Here is a 20,920-nt window from a genome sequence, read left to right on the forward strand (position 1 = left end):
CACGAGCTGGATAAGAGCTCTCCAGGGGCCAGATGCGGCCCCCGGGCCTTATGTTTGACACCCCTATCTTAGACAGTTGTGTGGACCAATTTTGGAAATAGAACCTTCCGTAGCTTTTGAAATCTGAAACTGTTCGACCTGCAAAAACAGGCTTCATCTACGGCGGCGTTTCCCCACGACCTGTAAATACCGCAAGCAAAAATCCCAGAGCCCGCCCTCGTCCGCGTTGCCCGGGTCCGTGTTTTCTTGTGAATTGACGTGTCTCTATGTTGGTGGGCGTTCTCTTTTAACTCTTCGTAACCGCTTGGTGCATCCCGAGCCTGGCCGTTGCACGTTCGACTCGTGAATCATTTCATATCCCAGCCGGAAGGGTGATAGCCGTGGTCGTTGGCCATGGAACTGGCAAGATACGGGAGGGGTACCCTCGCTCTGGCGGTGAGGATGCTTGTGCAAAACTGCCTCTTGCCACTTTGGCGTGCACAATCTGCATTTGGAAAAAAATGCGTTAATTGGTCACTTTAAAAGTCCCTTTGCTTGAAGCTTTGCCAAAAATAGAAAACGTTAAGGCTACCTGAGGTAGCATAGTGAGTGGCCTGGGGGTCAGGAACGCCTCGGTTCCTCTCCAAAACTCTTCCTCTGATTCTTTCCCCCCCCCCATTAACCTTGACCATCTGCTGCTGACCTGATGCAGAACTTGCGCCCTCTCCACCCGCATCCTTTCAAAAGCAGCTCAAGTTCGTTTGCTTCCCTTTCCCCCAGCATCTGGTTTTATGCCAGGGTGTGTGTGGAGTGATTGCTGCCCTTTCCCCCCCCTTCAGCCGTATAAATAAATGGGATCGAGAAAAGTGGCACTTCCAATGCGGGAATGAGGGGGGAAAGGATAACCTTCAAGAAAACAGGTTTGCTCTTGAGGCTTTGTCCCAAGGATCTAAGAGGAGGGTTGAGGATTCTCTCAATAACCTGGCTGTCCTTGCAGTTCTGTTGCCCCAGACAGCCCTCTGAGCTTTCTGCAAAGTTGGCAAGTCTTGTGTCCAGCAGGTAGCAAATGCGCTCGCCTCTGAGTGTTGCATTTGTTAGAGACTATGAATCTCCCACGAATGTCGGTACAAGATAGAGACTTGTAGGTTGTCACAAGGTGACATCCCCATTGTTAATTTTGCCCCCACCACTACCATCACCGTTTAAAGATGCTGATCTGCCAGGGGTGTCTGGCACAGTTAAACTGCGGAACTCACTGCCCCAGGATGTGGTGCTGGCCGCCATCTTGGAAGGCTTTAAAAAGGGGAGTGAGCAAATTCATGGAGGATGGGGCTATCAATGGCTACTAGTCGGGATGGATATCTACTCCCTCCAGTGCCTCTTTATATCAGTTGCTGGGGAGCACGGACGGGACGATACTGTTGCAATCATCCTGCTTGTGGGCTTCCTACCGGTCGGCCACCGTGTGAACAAAATGCCGGACTAAAATGCCGGACTAAGCGGGCCTTTGCTCTGATCCAGGATGGCTCTTCTTCTGTTCCTAAGGTGGGTGGATGAATGCGTTTGCTTGTGTGCTTTGGGTGGTGAATTACCCCGCTATCTTTTATTTTTGGAATGACCTCTTCCGACAGCGGCATCAAGTCTTGGCGCATCTTACTGGAAGTCCTGCCCAGCCCAGAGGGTGCTACAGGGTCTCTGGGCAACGTGAGCCAGGCTGCAACCAGACCTGCGTACTGTCTTTATGTGTGTATGTGTGTGTTTACCAAGGCAATAATCCGAGCGCCGAAGCTGCTGCGAACCGTTCCGGCAGAAGGGATGAGCTGATTGTAACGGAAGTGCCTCTTCCATGCCCTCTGCGTCCTGAAGGATGGAACCGGCAAATCCACCCAGATCGCAAACCACATTGGTGAAACCCAGAATCGTGCGTGTCGTCGTCGGGTTGTTTTCCCCAGTATTCATTTGTTAATATTCAGGCTGGGAGACCACCAGAAAGTGCTTTGAAATGTTCGTGTGGTTTGCATGCACTGTGATCTTTCAAGATAGGGGCAAACCCTAATTGTCAAGCTTCTGTAACAGAAAATCTCAGTGAATTGGATAGGAAAAGTAGACATCCCCCCCAAAAAATTATTATTATTATTTGCACAAAGTCCGTGCTTGTAAAGGAAGCCAACAGGCTGTCTCTTTCTTTTATCAGCCGCTTCTCCTGTGCTCTTAATAGCAGCTCAGCAGGCTACTGTTTCCCCCAGAATTTCTGGAACAGGGGGGCCTTGCCCCCTCTGAACTGGGAGAATGGGGGGGCACACAAAGTACAAATTCTGGCCTTCACGGGCACACCTGGCAAATTGGGAAAGCTGTTGGTGGGGGGAGCAAGAACTATTGCCAGTCTTGGGAGCAAAGCAGATTCCTGACCCAGGACCGGCGCCGTCTGGGCACCTGCCAGGGCCCCCAAATTGGCAAGGGGGCCCATGCCCAGTAGAAATCCAAACCAGTTTCCCATTTCCCAATGGGAGAAATACCTGGAGGAAGCAGAGCACAAGAGAATCATGCTCTGCTGCTGTATCCAAGGCTCTTTCCCTACTGGCCCAGAAGTGCTTAAAACATTACATTGATTCTTTCTTATTCCTTTTGAAGCTGTCAGGATTTATGGGGCTGAAAAGAGTGTGGTAGAATCGCTCCCTGTAGCGGAGACATCATCGCAGACCTTTGCAGGGTGATCACTGTTACATCTTCACGTCATGGTGTAGTGGTTAAGAGCGATGGTTTGGAGCGGTGGAGTCTGATCTTGAGAACGGGTTTGATTCCCTGCTCCTCCACATGAGCGGCGGAGGCTAATCTGGTGATTTGTTTCCCCACTCCTACACATGGATTTGTTTCCCCACTCCTACACATGAAGCCAGCTGGGTGACCTTGGGCTGGTCACCGCTCTCTCAGCCCCACCTACCTCACGGGGTCTGTTGTGGGGAGGGGAAGGGAAGGTGATTCTAAGCCAGTTTGATTCTGCCTTAAGTGGTAGAGAAAGTCGGCCTGTAAAAACCAACTCTTCTTCTTCTTGCAAAGCTTTCCCTGCTTGTTTTTGGAAATCCGCTGCTGTGAAGGACTCAGGAGCAAACGAGGCTATCTTTTGCGATCAGTTGGCAACTCCACTTCGTGAGGAGTGAAGGGACACAGAACAGATGTAAAGACACAGAACAGATGCTCTTCACGTCCAGGGTTGCTTGGGCCAAGATGCATTTTAAAAGCGGGAGGATCTCCACTTTTCAGTTTCATTCCATGCTGATGCGCATTCCCAATTTTGGTTTGTTTGTTTTTCAAAATCAAACACCTCACGTCCCATTTGCTGTGCAAACTCTCTGGGTTTTCCTCTTTCTTCCTGGGAGATTTTGAATTGCTTCCTTCATTTCAAACTAGCCCATCTTTTTGGGTAAAAAGATTTTAACGTCTCATTGAGGCTACATTATTTTTTCATATGGCAACCTTGGGTGGTTTGAGGGGGAAGGGAGATGGTGGAGGGGGCGGGCGGGAAAGCATTATATTAAATAGCTCCTTCCATTCCTCTACAGCTTTTTTCCAATATGTTTAAATGAATGGATTTGAAAAGAAAAAAAAGTGTTTGCTTTTGATTCCAAAAGCTGCTCCATTTCAGTGGTATGATTTATTTTTTTTAACCAAAAATAAAAAAACAACTATATTTCATAAGCATGTTGTGGTATTCAGAGGCTGTTTCTTGCGAAAGGGGTGATCATTTCCGGTTGAAATCTGGACAGTGTTTCTCATCCATATAGTTTGGCTTATTAGCACGAGCCATCGAAACCTATTAAGCCAGGGTTCCCCAATGTGATTCCCCACTCCTCCCCATGAAGCCTGCTGGGTGACCTTGGGCTAGTCACAGTTTTTTCAAACTCTCTCAGCCTCACCTACCTCACAAGGTGTCTGTTGTGGGGAGAGGAAAGGAAGGCAATTGTAAGCTGCTTTGAGACTCCTTAAAAGGTAAAGGAAATCAGCATATAAAAACCAAATCTTCAGCCATTTATGCATGGGAGGTTTTGCCTTGGATTTGCCGCTCTCTAGGTGCACATTTTTCCCCATCCAAATTCTCAAAACTCAACAGTAAGCCCCCATGCAGAGTTTTGAGAATTTGGATGGGAAAAATGTGCATCTGGAGAGCGGCAAATCCAAGGCAAAACCTCCCATGCATAAATGGCCTTCTTCTACTTCTCTTCTCCAAAGGGGAGTGAATGTGGAGATGCTTTTTAGCTGCAGGCTCCAACCCCGACACTTCCTTCTCTCCTGTTCTAGCACACATACTCAGCTCCAGGTTGAAAGCAGATCATTGGCCCTATACTTCAAACATGATCATAGAATCATAGAGTTGGAAGGGACCACCAGGGTCATCTAGTCCAACCCCCTGCCCTAAGCAGGAATTTCACAACTACCTCCCCCACACACACCCAGTGACCCCTACTCCATGCCCAGAAGATGGACAAGATGTCCTCCCTCTCATCATCTGCCTAAGGTCATAGAATCAGCATTGCTGACAGATGGCCATCTAATCTCTTCTTCAAAACCTCCAGGCTTACCACCTCCCGAGGAAGCCTGTTCCACTGAGGAACTGCTCTAACTGTTAGAAATTTCTTCTTAATGTCTAGATGGAAACTCTTTTGATTTAATTTCAACCCCTTGGTTCTGGTCCGACCTTCTGGGGCAACAAAAAACAACTCGGCATCATCCTCTATATGGCAGCCCTTCAAGTACTTGAAGATGGTTATTATATCCCCTCTCTGTCTTCTCCTCTCCAGGCTAAACATACCCAGCTCCTTCAACCTTTCCTCATAGGACTTGGTCTCCAGACCCCTCAACATTTTTGTTGCCTTCCTCTGGACACGTTCCAGCTTGCTCGCGTCCCCGCACGTTTTCTCATCCCCGCACATCCCAACTTCCTGATAGGGTTGTCTTTTTCAACGCTGTCTGCTTCTCCCCCCCCCCTTTTAAAACTGCTGAAGAGGGAGGGAGTGGCGCTGTGACTGACAGAAGGCCCAGGCAATCAGTGCTATGTGCTGCCCTGTTATCAAGAAGAGGAGGGGAGTTGCTACGTAATTGATGACACACAGGCTGGCCAATCAGTGCTGTGCGGTGTATGTATTTTGAAGACTTATATCCCGCTTGTCAGCCAAATGATCTTCAAGGCAGCCTATGAAGTGAATGAATACAATTTTTAAAAAATTGCTCATCAACCCTTGGAGCTTTGGTTTGCGGCAGAGGTAATGCCAGTGGGGTAGCCACGTTAGTCTAGTGTAAAGACACAGAACAGAAGTCCAGTGGCACTTTAAAGACCAGCAACATTTGCTCCAGTTTGAGCTTTCATGAATCAAAGCTCACTTCCTCAGATACAATGGGGAGAAAGAAAATCATGCCCCTCGTTTTTACGAAGAAAAAGGTGACCCGATTGCCCTTCCCCCTGAGGGCAGTTGGTGTTGACCAGTATTTTTTCTGCCATGGTGGTAGGACAACACATTTCTGTGTCTGCTTCTTTTCTGGCTGGGGCCAGGTTGGTTGCCATCTGAGAATGGTGGTCTACCTAGAATTGTAACGGTGTAACCTGCCTGTGGGCCTTGGACCTCTGCTCACTTGGACCTCTGAAGGTCCTTCTCCGAGTATCCCCAACAACCACAAATCTAGCTTCTGTTCCAAACTGGAAGAGCGCCAGAAAAGCGGTGAAGTGCATTTCCACTGTGAGCACTGATTTCTTTGTACATCCTTACATCCCCCAGTTCACCGAAATTAGCTCATCATAAATAGGGTAATTTTCATTTGCTCTGTATCAAACCACATGTCCTCCAAACTATTCTCAGAATGGAAACATTTTGGATGCAGGGTTTCTGCTGACGCTTCTTGTTGGTGGGACAGAGTGACCTTTTTCGACGACAAAAGGTTGTTTCACAAATTGCAAAGCAACAAATCTGGATATGCCGTGGAATACAGACGCCCTGAGGAGTCTCGCCCAATCTCACATCTCAGGGATGCTAGTGCTTTTCTGACCAAGGTATGTCCTCCAGTGGGAATAGGTAATACTGCCCCCTTATGTCTCTGATGTAGAATATCTCTGATTTCTCCTTGGAATTTTTAATCCCTTCTTTATGGCAGGAAAACAAAGGCCATGTTTATTTGTTTATTCGTTTATTTATTGTATTCAAATAAAGTAAGGAAGATACTTTTTAAAAAGTAGCAACGTGACCCGTTGATTTAAAAGCACAACTCTTTGTTCTCTCCCCCACCCATTCCTTCCCAGTTAAGTACTGGTGGGGGGGAGGGTGCTGGGAATCACTACCCGGTTACACACTTGCGCCATGATAGGGATTTGAAATTAAAGTCTGTTGAACTTCCCAGCAGCGAGAGCATCTGTTCGCAAACACCTTTGCTCTCAGGAGCCTCTGCCAAACTTTGTAGAAGAAGACAGGGGCGGCTACCTAGTTGGTGCATTTTCTAAAATTAGTTTCAAAGTGTGTTTCTAGCCAAGATAGGAAAGGGCCGGGAAGCTGCCTCTTTATCTTGTTTGTCCTGGACGAAGAATAAAGCCGGTGCTAGGGTTGCCAACCTTCCAGCTATTCAGTGCTCCTGTGCTTTCAACGATCACTTGATTCGCAGGCAGAATGGCACGCTCTGAGAAGCTTCCCCTGCTGATTTCTGTAGGCGAAGCTGCCATTTAAAGGCAGAGGAGCACGAGAGACCTCACTTGTTTTTGCTTGTCAGTTGGATGCTGCAATTCAACCTTCAGATAATAGTGTGGAAGGTAGCTGTTCCTCCCCCAAAAAAAGTGCATTCGGGGGGGGGGGAGATACGCAGCAATCCCCCTCATGTAGGAATGATTAAAAAACACATGAACACATGAAGCTGCCTTATACTGAATCAGACCCTTGGTCCATCAAGGTCAGTTTTGTCTACTCCGACCGGCAGTGGCTCTCCAGGGTCTCAGGCAGAGGTCTTTCACATCACCTACTTGCCTAGTCCCCTTAACTGGAGATGCCGGGGATTGAACCTGGAACCTTCTGCATGCCAAGCAGAGGCTCTACCACTGAGCCACAGCCTCTCCCCTAGCTATCAGGCTTTTAGTGGCATTTAAACACACGAACACATGAAGCTGCCTTCTACTGAATCAGACCCTTGGTCCATCAAAGTCAGTATTGTCTACTCAGACTGGCTGCGGCTCTTCAGGGTCTCAGGCAGAGGTCTTTCACATCACCTACTTGCCTAGTCCCCTTAACTGGAGATGCCGGGGATTGAACCTGGGACCTTCTGCATGCCAAGCAGAGGCTCTACCACTGAGCTACAACCCCTCCCCAGAGAAGTTTTATAATCAGCATTCTGGATGCTGCTGGGTAACTAGCAGAGTCTGTATCCACAGCAAACGGTGGAGTCACCCATTTCCAGCGTGGTGTAGTGGTTAAGAGCGGTGGTTTGGAGCGGTGGATTCTGATCTGGAGAACCGGGTTGGATTCCCTGCTCCTCCACATGAGCGGTGGAGGCTCATCTAGTGAACTGGATTTGTTTCCCCACTCCTCCATACGAAGCCAGCTGGGTGACCTTGGGCTAGTCACAGCTCTCTTAGAGCCCTCTCAGCCTCACCAACCTCACAGGGTGTCTGTTGTGGGGAGGGGAAGGGAAGATGATTGTAAGCCAGTTTGATTCTGCCTTAAGTGGTAGAGAAAGCTGGCATATAAAAACCAACTCTTCTTCTTCTTCTTCCCTCCTGACTCATTGCTTCTGTTGCCATCTGAACAGATTTTCCTTCTGGACTCCCAATGAAGCAACATCGGTTCTCTCTTCATTCCCAACAGTCGGGTCAGCTCCCAGTTTCCCCAGCGCCCACCCACACACCCCAGGCTGACGTCACTGGCCAAATCAGACAAAACATCTGGTACGGTGTCCCAGGCTCAAAGGAAAAAAGTATTGTATTGAGGTACACAGATGATGCTCCCGTGGCTCACCCCAAAATTGGGAGACTGCCGTGAGAAAGTTCGGTAGGCAGCGGGTGAAACATGGTCATGGTCACCAAGATTGGCACCCCCTCCCTTTCTTATAAATGCCAAATATGTCCTATTTGTCGAGTGATAATTTAGCAAGGTCAGATTACGGTCCTTTATCTTACCCGAGGTTGACTTTCTGCTCTTGGCTTGGAATCTACCTGGGTTCCCCCCCTATAAATACTCAGACTTTCTCTTGGCTCTACCTGCATAAGAATCCGTCACCATGTTCAAACTGGTCTTTTTTGCTTTATTCCTGGCCTATGGTGAGTACTTTGGGGGGAGGCCTATGTTCAGGGACAGGATACTGGAGGTTCCTATTTGCAGCATGCAGTTCGTTGCCTGCTGAGTATAAATTTAATCCCACCTGCTCCCCAGTAGTATACAAAACTCAGTTTCTTTGCTCTGATAACACAATGTATTCGAAGGAGGGACAGGCTAAACTGATTTACTTCCTTATACCAAGTGTGGTGGACTCTAATCTGGAGAACTGGGTTCAATTCCCCACTCCTCCATATGAAGCCTGCTGGGTGACCTTGGGCCAGTCACAGTCCTCTCCGAGCTCTCTCAGTCCACGCAGAGGCAGGCAATGGCAAACCACCTCTGAACGTCTCTTGCCTTGAAAACCCTAAACGGTCACCATAAGTCAGCGGTGACTTGACTTGACGACACTTTCCACCACAAGGAGTGTGTGACCACTGGTCCATATAGCTCAGCATGATCTACTCGGTTAGCAACTCTCCAAAGGTCTGGGGTAGAGACCATGCCCCCCTCTGAGGGCTCACACAATTGCAAGAAGACCCCAGATCACCAGTCTGTCCATAAAATGCAAATTACATTGCACAGCCTCAGTTTGCCTCAGGGCCCTTCAGGGAATGGCAGGAGCATTTCAGTCTCCAATTGGTTTAACTGACTGAAACAAACTAGCATTTTAAAGGTGAAACACACAAAAATTGGTACGATTTCTATTAAAATGGACACATGGTTTTTTTTGGCAGTTGCATATAAATAGCATTAAGATAATGTTAAAATCCCGTGAAAGAAACAAACCGGTCAGGAATGTAAAGTGTCCTCTCAAGTTGCAACCAACTTATGACAACCCCGTAGGGTTTTCAAGGAAAGAGTTGAGCAGAGGGGGTTTGCCATCGCCTGCCCCCAACATAGCAACCTTAGTTTTCTTTGGTGGTCCCCCATCCGAATAATAATCATGGCCACCCCTGTTTAGTTTTCAAACTCTGATAGGACCAGGCTAGACTGGGCTATTTAGGTTGCTGGTTAGAAACACCAGCAATGAAAAATGGAAGGAATGGAAAACACACATAATATAACTACAGAAAAATGGAAAAGAAAAAAACCCCCAGAAATTGTCAGATTTGTACCTCTTTAGTTAATTCATGTTTGGCTCCATGCATCCTGTTTTTTCTAAGTTGTACATCCCTTTCTTTCTCGGACTGTTTCTTTTGATTTTACCTAGCCCATGGCTGCGGCAGACCCGCATATTTGCCGAATACCTCTCGAGTAGTTGGAGGCGAGGATGCTAAACCCCACAGCTGGCCATGGCAGGTAAGATGGCTTCCCTACTGGTCCACGCGGCTTTGTTTTTGTTTTCATTTGCGGATGAGAATGAAAGACCTGTTATCATTGCTCACATTGTTGCCCTGTGGAACTTTCTGCCACCAGAAGAACTGAATAAAATAGGTATACTGATCTGTGATTGTGTAACCCTAAGGAAATAATCTCAGTACACAGCCACAATTTGTTCACTTTTAAATATATTCTTTCTCAAAGTGTTTCCTTATCCAAGTATTCTCTTAATTTTAAACTTTTAACTTATCATAACAACATGTACAACAACAAAATTATAAGTTCTGAATACAGTTAGATTTACCGTGAAGCTTCACTTATCCCCACGATATTGCCTACTTTCGAGTAAAGGACATTGCTGCCGGCGTTTGGATTTTCCCGAGGGGTACTCATCAATGTTAAAAGATTCTGATAAGTGATAATGTATAGCGAAGCTTCACGGTAAATCTAACTGCATTCAGAACTTATAATTTTGCTGTTGTACATGTTGTTAGGATAAGTTAAAAGTTTAAAATTAAGAGAATACTTGGATAAGGAAACACTTTGAGAAAGAATTTATTTAAAAGTGCACAAATTGTGGCTGTGTACTGAGATTATTTCCTTAGGGTTACACAACCAGAAGAACTGAAAGCAGCCGAAGGTACCGGGCAGAATAGCAAAAGGGGATGGATTTGGTCACGATAACCACTAGACAGCGACGGGTAAACACCCTTGTGTCTTTTCAGGTCTCCCTCCAGTACAGCAGGAACGGAGCCTGGTCCCACACTTGCGGCGGGACCCTGATTGAGTCCAACTGGGTCTTGACGGCGGCCCACTGCATCAGGTAAGCGGGCTTGCGTTAACGCTAAACCCACGGCGGAGCAAAGCTCCTCTGAAGATGGCCGTACGCTGGCCCAAACCGGGGCTTGCAACGAGACCGGCTTTGAAAGGCATCCTGAGAGTTCAGTTTCGGATCGATTTCTTTTCCCGTGGCCCCTCAGCTCCAGTCGGACCTATCGCGTCGTCCTGGGCAAACAGAACCTCGAAGTAGAAGAGGACGGTTCCGTGGCTGTGGCTGTGGAGAAAATTATCGTCCACGAGAAATGGAACTCCTTCCTGATCCGGTGAGTTAGCTTTTGAATTTTATTTCCTTCTCCCTGCTGCGTAGATTGTTTTCTTCTTCCCCGAGCAGCAGTGTCCGTGTGGGAGGCGGTGATGGCATTTTCTCTCCCGCTCATTTTTTAAGCTCTGGGGTGCCAACTCGCAAGCGGAATTAGTCACCCTCCAGACACTGTTCCACCTCGCTGTGCATTCATGTTTGTGAGGGTTAAAATGCAGTTGTGCAATTGCCCCTCCCCACCCATTTCGAAGCTTCCTTTCAGACCAGGGGTGGGGAACCTTTTTTCTGCCAAGGGCCATTTGAATATTTATAATATCATTCGCGGGCCAAAGAAGATTATCAACTTAAAAATTAGCTTGCTATATTCTTGGGCGGTCCTAGCAGCTCCATAGCTAACGACTCTTCTTCAAGGGGGGGAAAAGGTTCCTTTTCTCGGCAAAACAAACTCACATCCGCCTTGAATAGAGGCTATTCCTGTCCGCGGGAAGGGGTAGATCACCAGTCTTAGATCCTTCTGAGCTAGAGATCTGCCAGGACCCACAAAGGGCCAGAACAAATGATTTCGCGGGCCTTATACGGCCCCCGGGCCTGACGTTCCCCACCCCTGTTTCAGACGGAAGGATCCATGGCGACAATAGTGAGCAGGGTCCTCAGGAACACTGACAATGGGTAATCGGGGTGACCCTAAAACCCCTGCTTGGCTCTGTCTGGTCCCTAGAAGGTTCCCATGAGGTCAAGATGAAGCTATTGCCAGTGTGACCTCACTGTGCTGGACTTGTGGTGGTTGCGCCAGTGGCGCAGGAAGCAGGTATCTAGGTACAGATGGTTGGGAAGCTGGGAACGGATAGCAGGAACCAGAAAGTTCTGAGGCTGATTTCTTGGCCCAAGGAAAGATTCACCCAGACTGAGCTCTTTTATGATAAAGAAGGCTCTGTAGACCTAGTAACCCCTGGCCGGTTTCTCTGCAGCCTGGGCCTCTGGCTTGGTGGATCCTTCACGGCTGTAACTCGTGCTTGTTGGTATCTCAGTCTGCTTTTGGGTCCAGGGATGCCAAGAGTATCTTCCTCTCCACAGTCTGAGTCTGTCACTAAGGAAGGCCATGACACTAATTCTCAAAAGTCTGGTGGTAGGAATGCCAGCCTCCAGGTGGGACCTGGGGATTCCCCAGAATTACAGCTCATCTCCAGACTGCAGAGATCAGTTCCCCTAGAGAAAATTGATGCTTTGGAGGGTGGCCTCTGTGGCATTGTTACCTGTTGAGGTCCCTATCCTCCCCAGGCTCCAGACACACACCCCAAAATTCCAGCCTACTGAAAAGCATTTTTTGGCTGTTAAGTCACAGCTGACTTATGGTGACCCCATAGGGTTTTCAAGGCAAAAGACATTTGGAGGTTGTTTGCCATCGCCTGCCTCGGCATCACAATCCTTGTATTCCTTGGCGGTCTCCCCTCCAAATACTAGCCAGTGTGTGACTGGCCCAAGGTCTGTGGCACGAATGGGGCCAGCGAGCTTCTGTGGCACGAATGGGGATTTGAACCTGGGTTTCCCAGGTCCAATCCAACACCTTAATCTCCACACCATGCTAACTCTCGCCGAAAAGCATGGCTTGTAGAAAAACCTGAAATTAAACCAAATCTTTTTGCAGAGTTATGTTTCTGGACCAAAAGGTAGTCCGAGGGTGGGCTCGGAATTGCCCGTGCTGAAGTCTGGGATCTTTCTCCTTAGTTTCACACACACCCCTTTTGCCACTGTTCCATTTCAGGAACGACATCGCTGTGATCAAGCTTGCGGAGCACGTCCAGTTCAGTGACACGGTCCAGCCTTCCTGCCTGCCCGAAGCAGACACCATGCTGGCCCAGGATTACCCCTGCTACATCACTGGATGGGGACGCCTATGGAGTAGGTTGAATGCTCATTCTTATTCTTGCCTAGAGTTGCTAACTGGGAGGGTCAAAACCTCTGGGATCTGGGCAGGGGCCAGAAGGCAAGTGAGGGGGTACAACACGCGGAAAGTGAGGGAAAGAGCCGCCCCCATAGCCATGGCCCCCACATTGCTTCCCCGCCATTCACCCTTCCTCGCCCTCAGTTCAACAGAGCTGACAGGGCACATATAGGGCATGTGCCGGGGCATCTCAAATGTGGCAGTCCATGATAGTGATTTGCGGAGGCTTTGCCACAGCTGGGTCACAAACGGCGGCATTCATGCCAGCTCCAAGAGCAGGTGATTACTAGACGCCATCTTGCCTGCACTCCAGCTGGCCACTGTTCCTTGGGTTTAATCTACTTCGCAGGGTTGTCACGAGTATAAAATGGAGGAGCCACATTCGCCTCTCGGATCTCCTTTGGATAAACGGATGAACTCTTTGCACCCTCCTGGGAGTCGCCCTGATTGCTCCTTGTTCTGTTTTGCAGCCAACGGTCCCATCTCCGACGACCTTCAGCAAGCTCTGCTGCCCGTAGTGGATCACCAGACTTGCTCCCAACGTGACTGGTGGGGTTCGACGGTCCAGAACACAATGGTTTGCGCGGGAGGAGATGGTGTCGTTTCAGGGTGCAATGTAAGTTTCCCCTTCTCTTTGCTGGAGCATTTCCTTCTGCCATCACCCTTGGAAGGAAGACGCCCGTTACTCGGTCACTATGGCCATTTATGCTTGGTAATTAGCAGCGCGTTCCAGGCTGAAGGGCCCCGCATATATTTTTTTGGAAGTGACGGCGAAGCCGGTGCATACCTGCTTCTCATTTCTTAACAGCCCCTTTAATGCGACCTTTTGTGTTTGCTCCGTCCCCACTGCTAAGAATTCTCTCAAGGAACCATGCAAAATTATAGCCACTCATTAGCTATGCACATGGTGGTTGCTAATGGCTATGCAAACAGGAAGGAAGGAGCAGGCGAGTGGGGGGTGGGTGGGTGGAATTTCTTATTTCGCTTCTGGACCATGAATAGGCATTTTAAAGGTCGTATTTTAAAAAACAGCTTTGAGCGAGCATCAAAATTGACCCTGCATAAATGGCCTATGAAAATTTGAATGTAATAATAATACATTTTATTTATACCCCACTCTCCCCCAGTGAACTGGGCTCAGGGTGGCTAACTACATATAAAAATACATAATGTAAGTACAATTAAAACCATCCCAAAACAACCTAAAACATACTCATTAATAGAGCTACACATGGCACCCAGACTACTCCACCTTAAAGGTAAAGGTCCCTTGTGCAAGCACCGGGTCATTCCTGACCCATGGGGTGATGTCACATCCTGATGTTTCCAAGGCAGACTGTGTTTGCAGGGTGGTTTGCCAGTGCCTTCCCCAGACATCTTCCCTTTACCCCCAGCAAGCTGGATCCTCATTTTACCGACCTTGGAAGGATGGGAGACTGAGTCAACCTTGAGCCGGCTACCTGAAACCGACTTCCATCAGGATCGAACTCAGGTCATGAGCAGAGCTTGGACTGCAATATTGCAGCTTTCCACTCTGCACCACGGGGCTCCACCTTAGGGAGGATGAACAGCAACTATACTTTTGTGATTATCTTTGATATCACTTAGCCTATTTGGCGGGGGGGGGGGTAGAGATGAGCAATGGTTAAGAGACTGAGCAAGGAAGCCCTGAGTTTGAATGTCACCTTACCCAAGGGGGATCTTGGCGACCCCGTTAACTGTATAACAAGGATGATAACAGTGTCGGTGTACTTTGCAGGGTGGTAGTTAAGAGGACTGAAATCACGGAGATGAAGCACTGAAGTGCTGGGAAAGTATAGTGAGTAGAAGGTCGGGGATTGGATGAGCAAGATCTAGTTTCAAATCTCGACTTAGCCTCAAAGTTCTGGGCAGGTCAGTCGCGGTCTCTCAAGACTCAAACAGACAAGACGAAGTTCGTGCACCTTGGTCTGTCTGGATTGCGATAAGGAAATCAAGCAAACGCTCTCCGTATTCCCATTTTAATTTTGTTAAATGCTGTTTCTCTTGCATCAGGGGGATTCCGGCGGTCCCTTGAACTGCCAAAATGCCAACTCGTGGCAAGTTCACGGCATTGTGAGCTTTGGATCTGGCCTGGGCTGCAACACGGCTAAGAAGCCGACTGTTTTCACGCGTGTATCGGCTTACATCTCTTGGATAACGGAGGTGAGAGATTGGTCTTTGATACACAATGACGGTTCGAACAGGTCTCTTTGCATATAGATCATTCACATTTTCTCTTGGCTGTTCAATGTCTGAAAAGGTAATATATTCTGGCACATTCTCCACTTCCCAGAGAGCCAGTGTGGTTTAGTGGTTAAGAGAGGTGGTTTGGAGCGGTGGACTCTAATCTGGAGAACTGGGTTTGATTCCCCACTCCACCACATGAGCAGCGGACGCTAATCTGGTGAACTGGATTTGTTTCCCCACTCCTCCACACGAAGCCAGCTGGGTGACCTTGGGCTAATCACTCTCTCTCAGCCCCACCTACCTCACAGGGTGTCTGTTGTGGGGAGGGGAAGGGAAGGTGATTGTAAGCCGGTTTGGTTCTTCCTTAAGTAGTAGAGAAAGTCAACATATAAAAACCAACTCTTCTTCTTCTTCCCCAGAGTGATGAGAATTCTACCAAAACAATATAATTCCCTCAACTTTTCATGCAGGACTCATCGGCCAAATTTTGATATACTGAATTTGCGATTATCAGAACTTGAGAACTCCATTTTCATTTTGCTATGTTTCTCTCCCCCCACCCCACCCCAGTTTTGGGGTGAAACTCGGCTTTTGAGGGTAGTGAAATGTATATATGGGAAGGGACTCCGGTCAGTGGTAAGCATCTGCTTGGCATGCAAAAGTTCTCAGGTTCAGTTCCCAGCATCTCCAGTTACAAGGTTCAGGTAGTAGCAGATGTGAAAAGCCATGGCTTGCTGCTTACCAGTCAAAGTAGACAAGATAGACCAATGGTTTTAGCTGGAGCTAAAACCAATGGTCTATCTTGGGGAGGGGCTGTGGCTCAGTGGTAGAGCCTCTGCTTGGCATGCAGAAGGTCCCAGGTTCAATCCCAGGCATCTCCTGTTAAAGGGACTAGGCAGGTAGGTGATGTGAAAGACCCCTACCTGAGACCCTGGAGAGCCGCTGCTGGTCTGAGTAGACAATACTGACTTTGGTGGACCAAGGGTCTTATTCAGTAGAAGGCAGCTTCATGTGTTCAATGGTCTGACTCAGTAGAAGGCTGAAACACACACACGCACTCAGCCCACACAGTTGTTTTGACATATGAGAAATCATAGCTACATGGATTTGCTGTCGGATGACTGTGAATGGCTTGGCCTAAGAGAGCTGGAGCTAAAGCCTAGGACAAAATGTACTCATCGTTCACTGTCGTTTGTGCATTAAAAAAAACACATTGCGCATTATGCATAAATAGTAGGTATATTATCTCATAGATTGTTCTTATTATGGAAATAATGCTGTATAAATTGCATATAAAGACTTACATCTTGTGTATACGATGCAAATGAATCTATAAAGCCAACAATGAGAGCTGAAACAACGGGCAGAAATATAAATGAGTGTAAAAAGGAATTAAATGGAGAACATTAGGAGCCATAAACCCAGCATAGCGGTTATTACTGTACTTGATATATTTTCCAAATTGCCTCACTAACCATTGCTTGTTTCTTTTGTCCCCATTAGAAAATAAACCAGAACTGAAGTATGCAGATCCCATCTTGTTACGCTGATAGGGTTTAATAAACCTTTTCATCACAATTGGCCTCGTTTTGATGTTTGATTGTGTGTTTCCCCCCCCAAAAAAAGGACGATGAAAAACAGGAATAAGTATGCTAGTAGGAATCAATGTTTTCCGTGAATTCATATGTGGAGGGAAGTGTTTCACGGAAACTCCAGCAAAAAAAAAAAAGGAAATTGCGGAAAGCGCCATTTTGAATCAGCTATAATAAGAGGTTCACAGTGTTAAATGGGGTTTGCTTATTAATTTTGGTCCTCTGAGACCACACAATGTTTGCATCAGTAGATGTGGTACCTCAATTTTCATACCAAGAATCGCTTCTTGAGCCACTTTCTTCCTCTTGCCCATGTAAGGTCCCCTCAACGACAGATTGCTGGAGGGTCTTCTCCGTCTTCCGTTTTATATACGGATCCCCCACGCATCAGACTGGGTAATATTTACCATCCGAATGTGTGGATACAAAGAGTTGATCAAGATTTGAACAAAGATCTTAATTAATTCATTAGGACTGGTACCTTTCCCAATTCCATTTCCTCCATCCAAGCAAGGAATTGTTCAGAGAAAACGGCCTACCAGTAGACTGAGATACTTTTGGTCGTCCAGAGTTGGTGGTGGACTGTCTCTTGAGCAGAACTTTGGAAGAGAATGATAAGGGACTTCAAGAGGGGGGTTGGCACAAATGGATCTCTAAGGGTGAGACCAATCTCATGCATGGCATTCTTTGGTCAGTATCCACCCCATCCCTAAAGCCAGATAATGTCAGTTCTTTTGGTTCCTGTAAAAAATAAATAAAACCCTCCTGCTCATTCTGGAGCAGAACAACTCTCTGCCCCATTGAATTTTTATTTTTATTTATGCCCCACTTTTCTCTCCAATAGGAGCCCCGTGGCGCAGAGTGGTAAGCTGCAGTACTGCAGTCCAAGCTCTGCTCACGACCTGAGTTCGATCCCAACGGAAGTTGGTTTCAGGTAGCTGGCTCAAGGTTGACTCAGCCTTTCCATCCTTCCGGGGTCGGTAAAATGAGTACCAGCTTGCTGGGGGTAAAGGGAAGATGACTGGGGAAGGCACTGGAAAACCACCCCGTAAACATAGTCTGCCTAGGAAACGTCGGGATGTGACATCACCCCATGGGTCAGGAATGACCCAGTGCTTGCACAGGGGACCTTTACATTTACTTTTTTTCTCTCCAATGGGAACCGATGACATTGTTCTCTGCTTCTCCGCTTTATCATCCCATCAACAACCATGTGAAGTAGGTTAGACTGAGTGTGTGTGACTGGCCCAAGGTCACCCAGCAAGATTTCACTGGAAAGTGGAGATTCTCCTAGCTCCTAGACTGTCACTCTAACCACTACAGGAAAAAAGAAAGGGGAGAAACCTCTGAATGATGAAGACAAAAAGCACCCGAGGTTGCAAGGTGTTTATATAACAAGTTATAGCGAATTCGAAAACATACAATATAGTTGTTACAAAGGTTCAAAGTCAAACAGATAATGTTAACATTAAAAAATTCCAAATGGCCAGCCAAAAAAAGAAGAGTTGGTTTTATGCCAACTTTCTCTACCACTTAAGGAAGAATCCAGTACGGCAGCTAATGTCCCGTTTCGATACCTCTTCTTGAAACTGTGACCTTGTGAGTCTATAACAAACAAGAATATAACAAGTGCAGCCAATCACATATCGTAAACATATTACTCATTTCCAACCAGGCTACATAGAACTTGCTGTAGCTATCATCCAAACTGAAGAAATTATCCTGTATGAAATACAAATCTGTAATAAAGGAAATAAAATACACAACAATTAGTAGGCAAACACACAGACCTATGCATAGGTGAATAAAAAGGAAAATCTCTCAAACCCGGGGGCCTAACGCACTCAGTATATACTACGTTTAAAAAAACATATTACCCAGGTTAGATCGCACCTCAGACCTCCCATTTCGGCTTGGAAATGCTTTGGAAGCGCCAGACATCTGTTTCCCCCCAAAACGCCTATACCACGATGTATTTTGTTATGTCGTTTCAAAACCGGCAATCCAAGGGGTGCGTTCAGTTACATACGCTATTCAGTTCTCCTCCCCTCTTTTTGCAACACCCAATGAAAAGCCTTTCTCTTCTCATCCCACCTTCCCCCTCCCCGCCCGTTTGCATCCATTAATCATTATTGTTACTTAATCCCCCCCCCCTTTAAATGCTTGTGGTCTTACAAAGGAACACGGGAACGTTGGAACATTAGATCAACCATTTTTATTTGTGCAGGGTCCCAATTGAACATTTCCCTCATATGGAATGTCCTTGAAGGGGATTTTGTAAACGGTTCGTGGGCTTGAGGGGGAAGGAATGCAGAGGAGGGCGAGGGCTGGAAAAGTAGCAAAATTGCTGCGAGCGGCAGATGGGGAAGGGGGAAGCAGCAGGAGGAGGAAGGGAGAGAGAGACTGAGGGATAGAGAGAGCGCCCCCCCCACACACACACACACAAGTCAGGGCTCTCCTGCCAGCACAAAGTTTCTCCCCGCCTGCTCCTCCCTTTCTCCTGCTGCCGGGGTTGAGCGTGCCTCCCTGCTCTCAAAAAAAATTTTTTTAATGTGCTTGTCCCAACAAAAAAATGCAAGATCGTTGGACCAACGACCAGCAGCAGCTCTGTGATTAGCACTGTGCAAGGAACGGCTCATTTTTGGGGTTTTTTGGCGGCGGGGGGGGAATGCCTACATAGGTTGTGATTAGAGGGTTTCCCTGCCGTGCAAATGAGGCAATTCCTAATGGCGTACAGTGCTCCTTCGGATCAATGATATTGCGCATGCTTGAAAAAAAAAGGAGGGGAAGCATCAGTGACGTAGACATGACACAGTGCTCCCCCACGCTCCTCCTTGTGATATGACGATAAACCGTCTTGGAAGCAGTCTTAACAGGCACGGTGTGATTGGAAATGAAGAATACGCATCCAAAACACACACACCAAGCACAATGATAATATGCTGTAAATTGTTGGTGCGATAAGCCTCCCGGTTAGAAAGCTCACAGTATGGAACAATGAAGCCATTCATTCAGATAAGCATATGCAGTCTGGAAGGCAAGAAGGCTGGAGTGAAAAACGATTTCATCAGCCAAGCCTATATTCATCTGGGGATGTTCATCTTTAAAGGTAAAGGTCCCCTGTGCAAGCACCAGGTCATTCCTGGCCCATGGGGTGATGTCACATCCCGACGTTTACTAGGCTGACTTTTGTTTACGGGGCGGTTTGCCAGTGCCTTCCCCAGTCATCTTCCCTTTACCCCCAGCAAGATGGTTACTAGTTTTACCGACCTCGGAAGGATGGGAGGCTGAGTCAACCTTGAGCCGGAGACCTGAAACCGACTTCAGTCGGGATTGAACTTAGGTTGTGAGCATAGCTTGGACTGCAGTACTGCAGCTTACCACTCTGCGCCACGGGGCTCCTTGTTCACCCTTAAAGGGACTGAAAACAAACTGAGGAAGATGTTCCGTATACATAAGTAAATATGAGAATCCGATCGAACTGGAAATGCAGGATATTTTAGTTGAATACTGCCAGTCTAAAACCGTCCAGAGAACCTGCTTTAGATTTAAAGGTTCCTTTTAGTGAAGGGCTAAGGGAACAAGTAGTTTGGAAATGGAAGGACCTTCTATAGATTGGGGCTTCTCCAAAACAGAGGATTGTTCCTCAGCGATTACAGTTCAAATTGTAGAGTTGGTGGCCAACCCAGAGTTAAGTGGGGGTGTGAGACAGCCACTGGCTCTCCGTTTGGTTGTGGAATTCGCTTTCAAAAGAGTTTCTGGACCATTCTTGAGTTGGATGTGAGAGGCCAAAGGCTGCTAGGCTAGTTTTCTCCTTCAATGGCAACCACTTCTAATTCTAGAGGTAACCCCAAATTTATTGCCTAGCGTCACAGAGGTTTCTGTCCCGGCCAACCCCGTCCACCTTTCTCTGTCTTGGCTTCGCAACCCACCTGTGATAAGCTCAGGACTTTTTGGCCGTGAATCTCAGTTTGAGAACCATTGAGCAAAGTCCGAGGTTTCGTGGTGGTGGTGGGGAATCAGGTTCTGAGGTGGCATGTGAAAGCAGAAAGGTGCGGCAGCGGCACTGTGCCAGTCTTTCGTAAAGCCAGAAAACGGACACACACACATGCTCAGAATGCCTGCTTTCCTATCTAAGCACAAATTAAAGCCTTAAAGACCTTGCGGAGTCTGATAGCAAAAAGGAAGTAATTTAAGGAAGTTGTGGGAATGCTGCACGTGGTATTGGAAAAGGACCAAAACATCTCCTATTTTCCTGCTGTGAGGTCCAAGTTGCCTGCTACCTTGCTCTGGTGCAGCTGGGACATTTATCTCCTTAACTGCCTTTCCTTTGGCAATGTATACCTAGGAGGGAGCAAGGTGAAAAGAGGAAAGCGACTGAGGGAAAAAGTTAAGGGAGCGGAACCCTGACCTATGGCCCTGATCCATATGACCCCTCTCCATGCTGCTTTTTGCAAGCAAAAGAAAACATCTGGGAATCCAAATATGGTGTCGTTCA

General features: G+C 47.4%; 1 protein-coding gene across 1 annotated transcript; it reads left to right on the top strand.

Moving 5' to 3' along the window:
• Positions 1-8,223: 8,223 nt before the first annotated feature.
• Positions 8,224-16,351, top strand: LOC130491763 (chymotrypsin-C-like). Its single transcript, XM_056865552.1, has 8 exons — positions 8,224-8,263; positions 9,472-9,560; positions 10,307-10,404; positions 10,562-10,684; positions 12,443-12,579; positions 13,093-13,238; positions 14,657-14,806; positions 16,334-16,351. Exons 1-8 carry the CDS (start codon positions 8,224-8,226, stop codon positions 16,349-16,351), a joined length of 801 nt encoding a protein of 266 aa, XP_056721530.1.
• The last annotated feature ends 4,569 nt before the right edge of the window (positions 16,352-20,920 follow it).

This window comes from Euleptes europaea, chromosome 19 (assembly GCF_029931775.1).
Source record: "Euleptes europaea isolate rEulEur1 chromosome 19, rEulEur1.hap1, whole genome shotgun sequence".
In the NCBI taxonomy this organism is placed as follows: Eukaryota; Metazoa; Chordata; class Lepidosauria; order Squamata; family Sphaerodactylidae; genus Euleptes; species Euleptes europaea.

Bases quoted from the DNA above. Each gene is read 5' to 3' on its own strand.
- LOC130491763 (XM_056865552.1), top strand. From the start codon at position 8,224: ATGTTCAAACTGGTCTTTTTTGCTTTATTCCTGGCCTATG. The intron at 9,561-10,306 runs GTAAGATGGCTT...GTGTCTTTTCAG, and splicing joins CCCACAGCTGGCCATGGCAG to GTCTCCCTCCAGTACAGCAG. The intron at 10,405-10,561 runs GTAAGCGGGCTT...GTGGCCCCTCAG, and splicing joins ACGGCGGCCCACTGCATCAG to CTCCAGTCGGACCTATCGCG.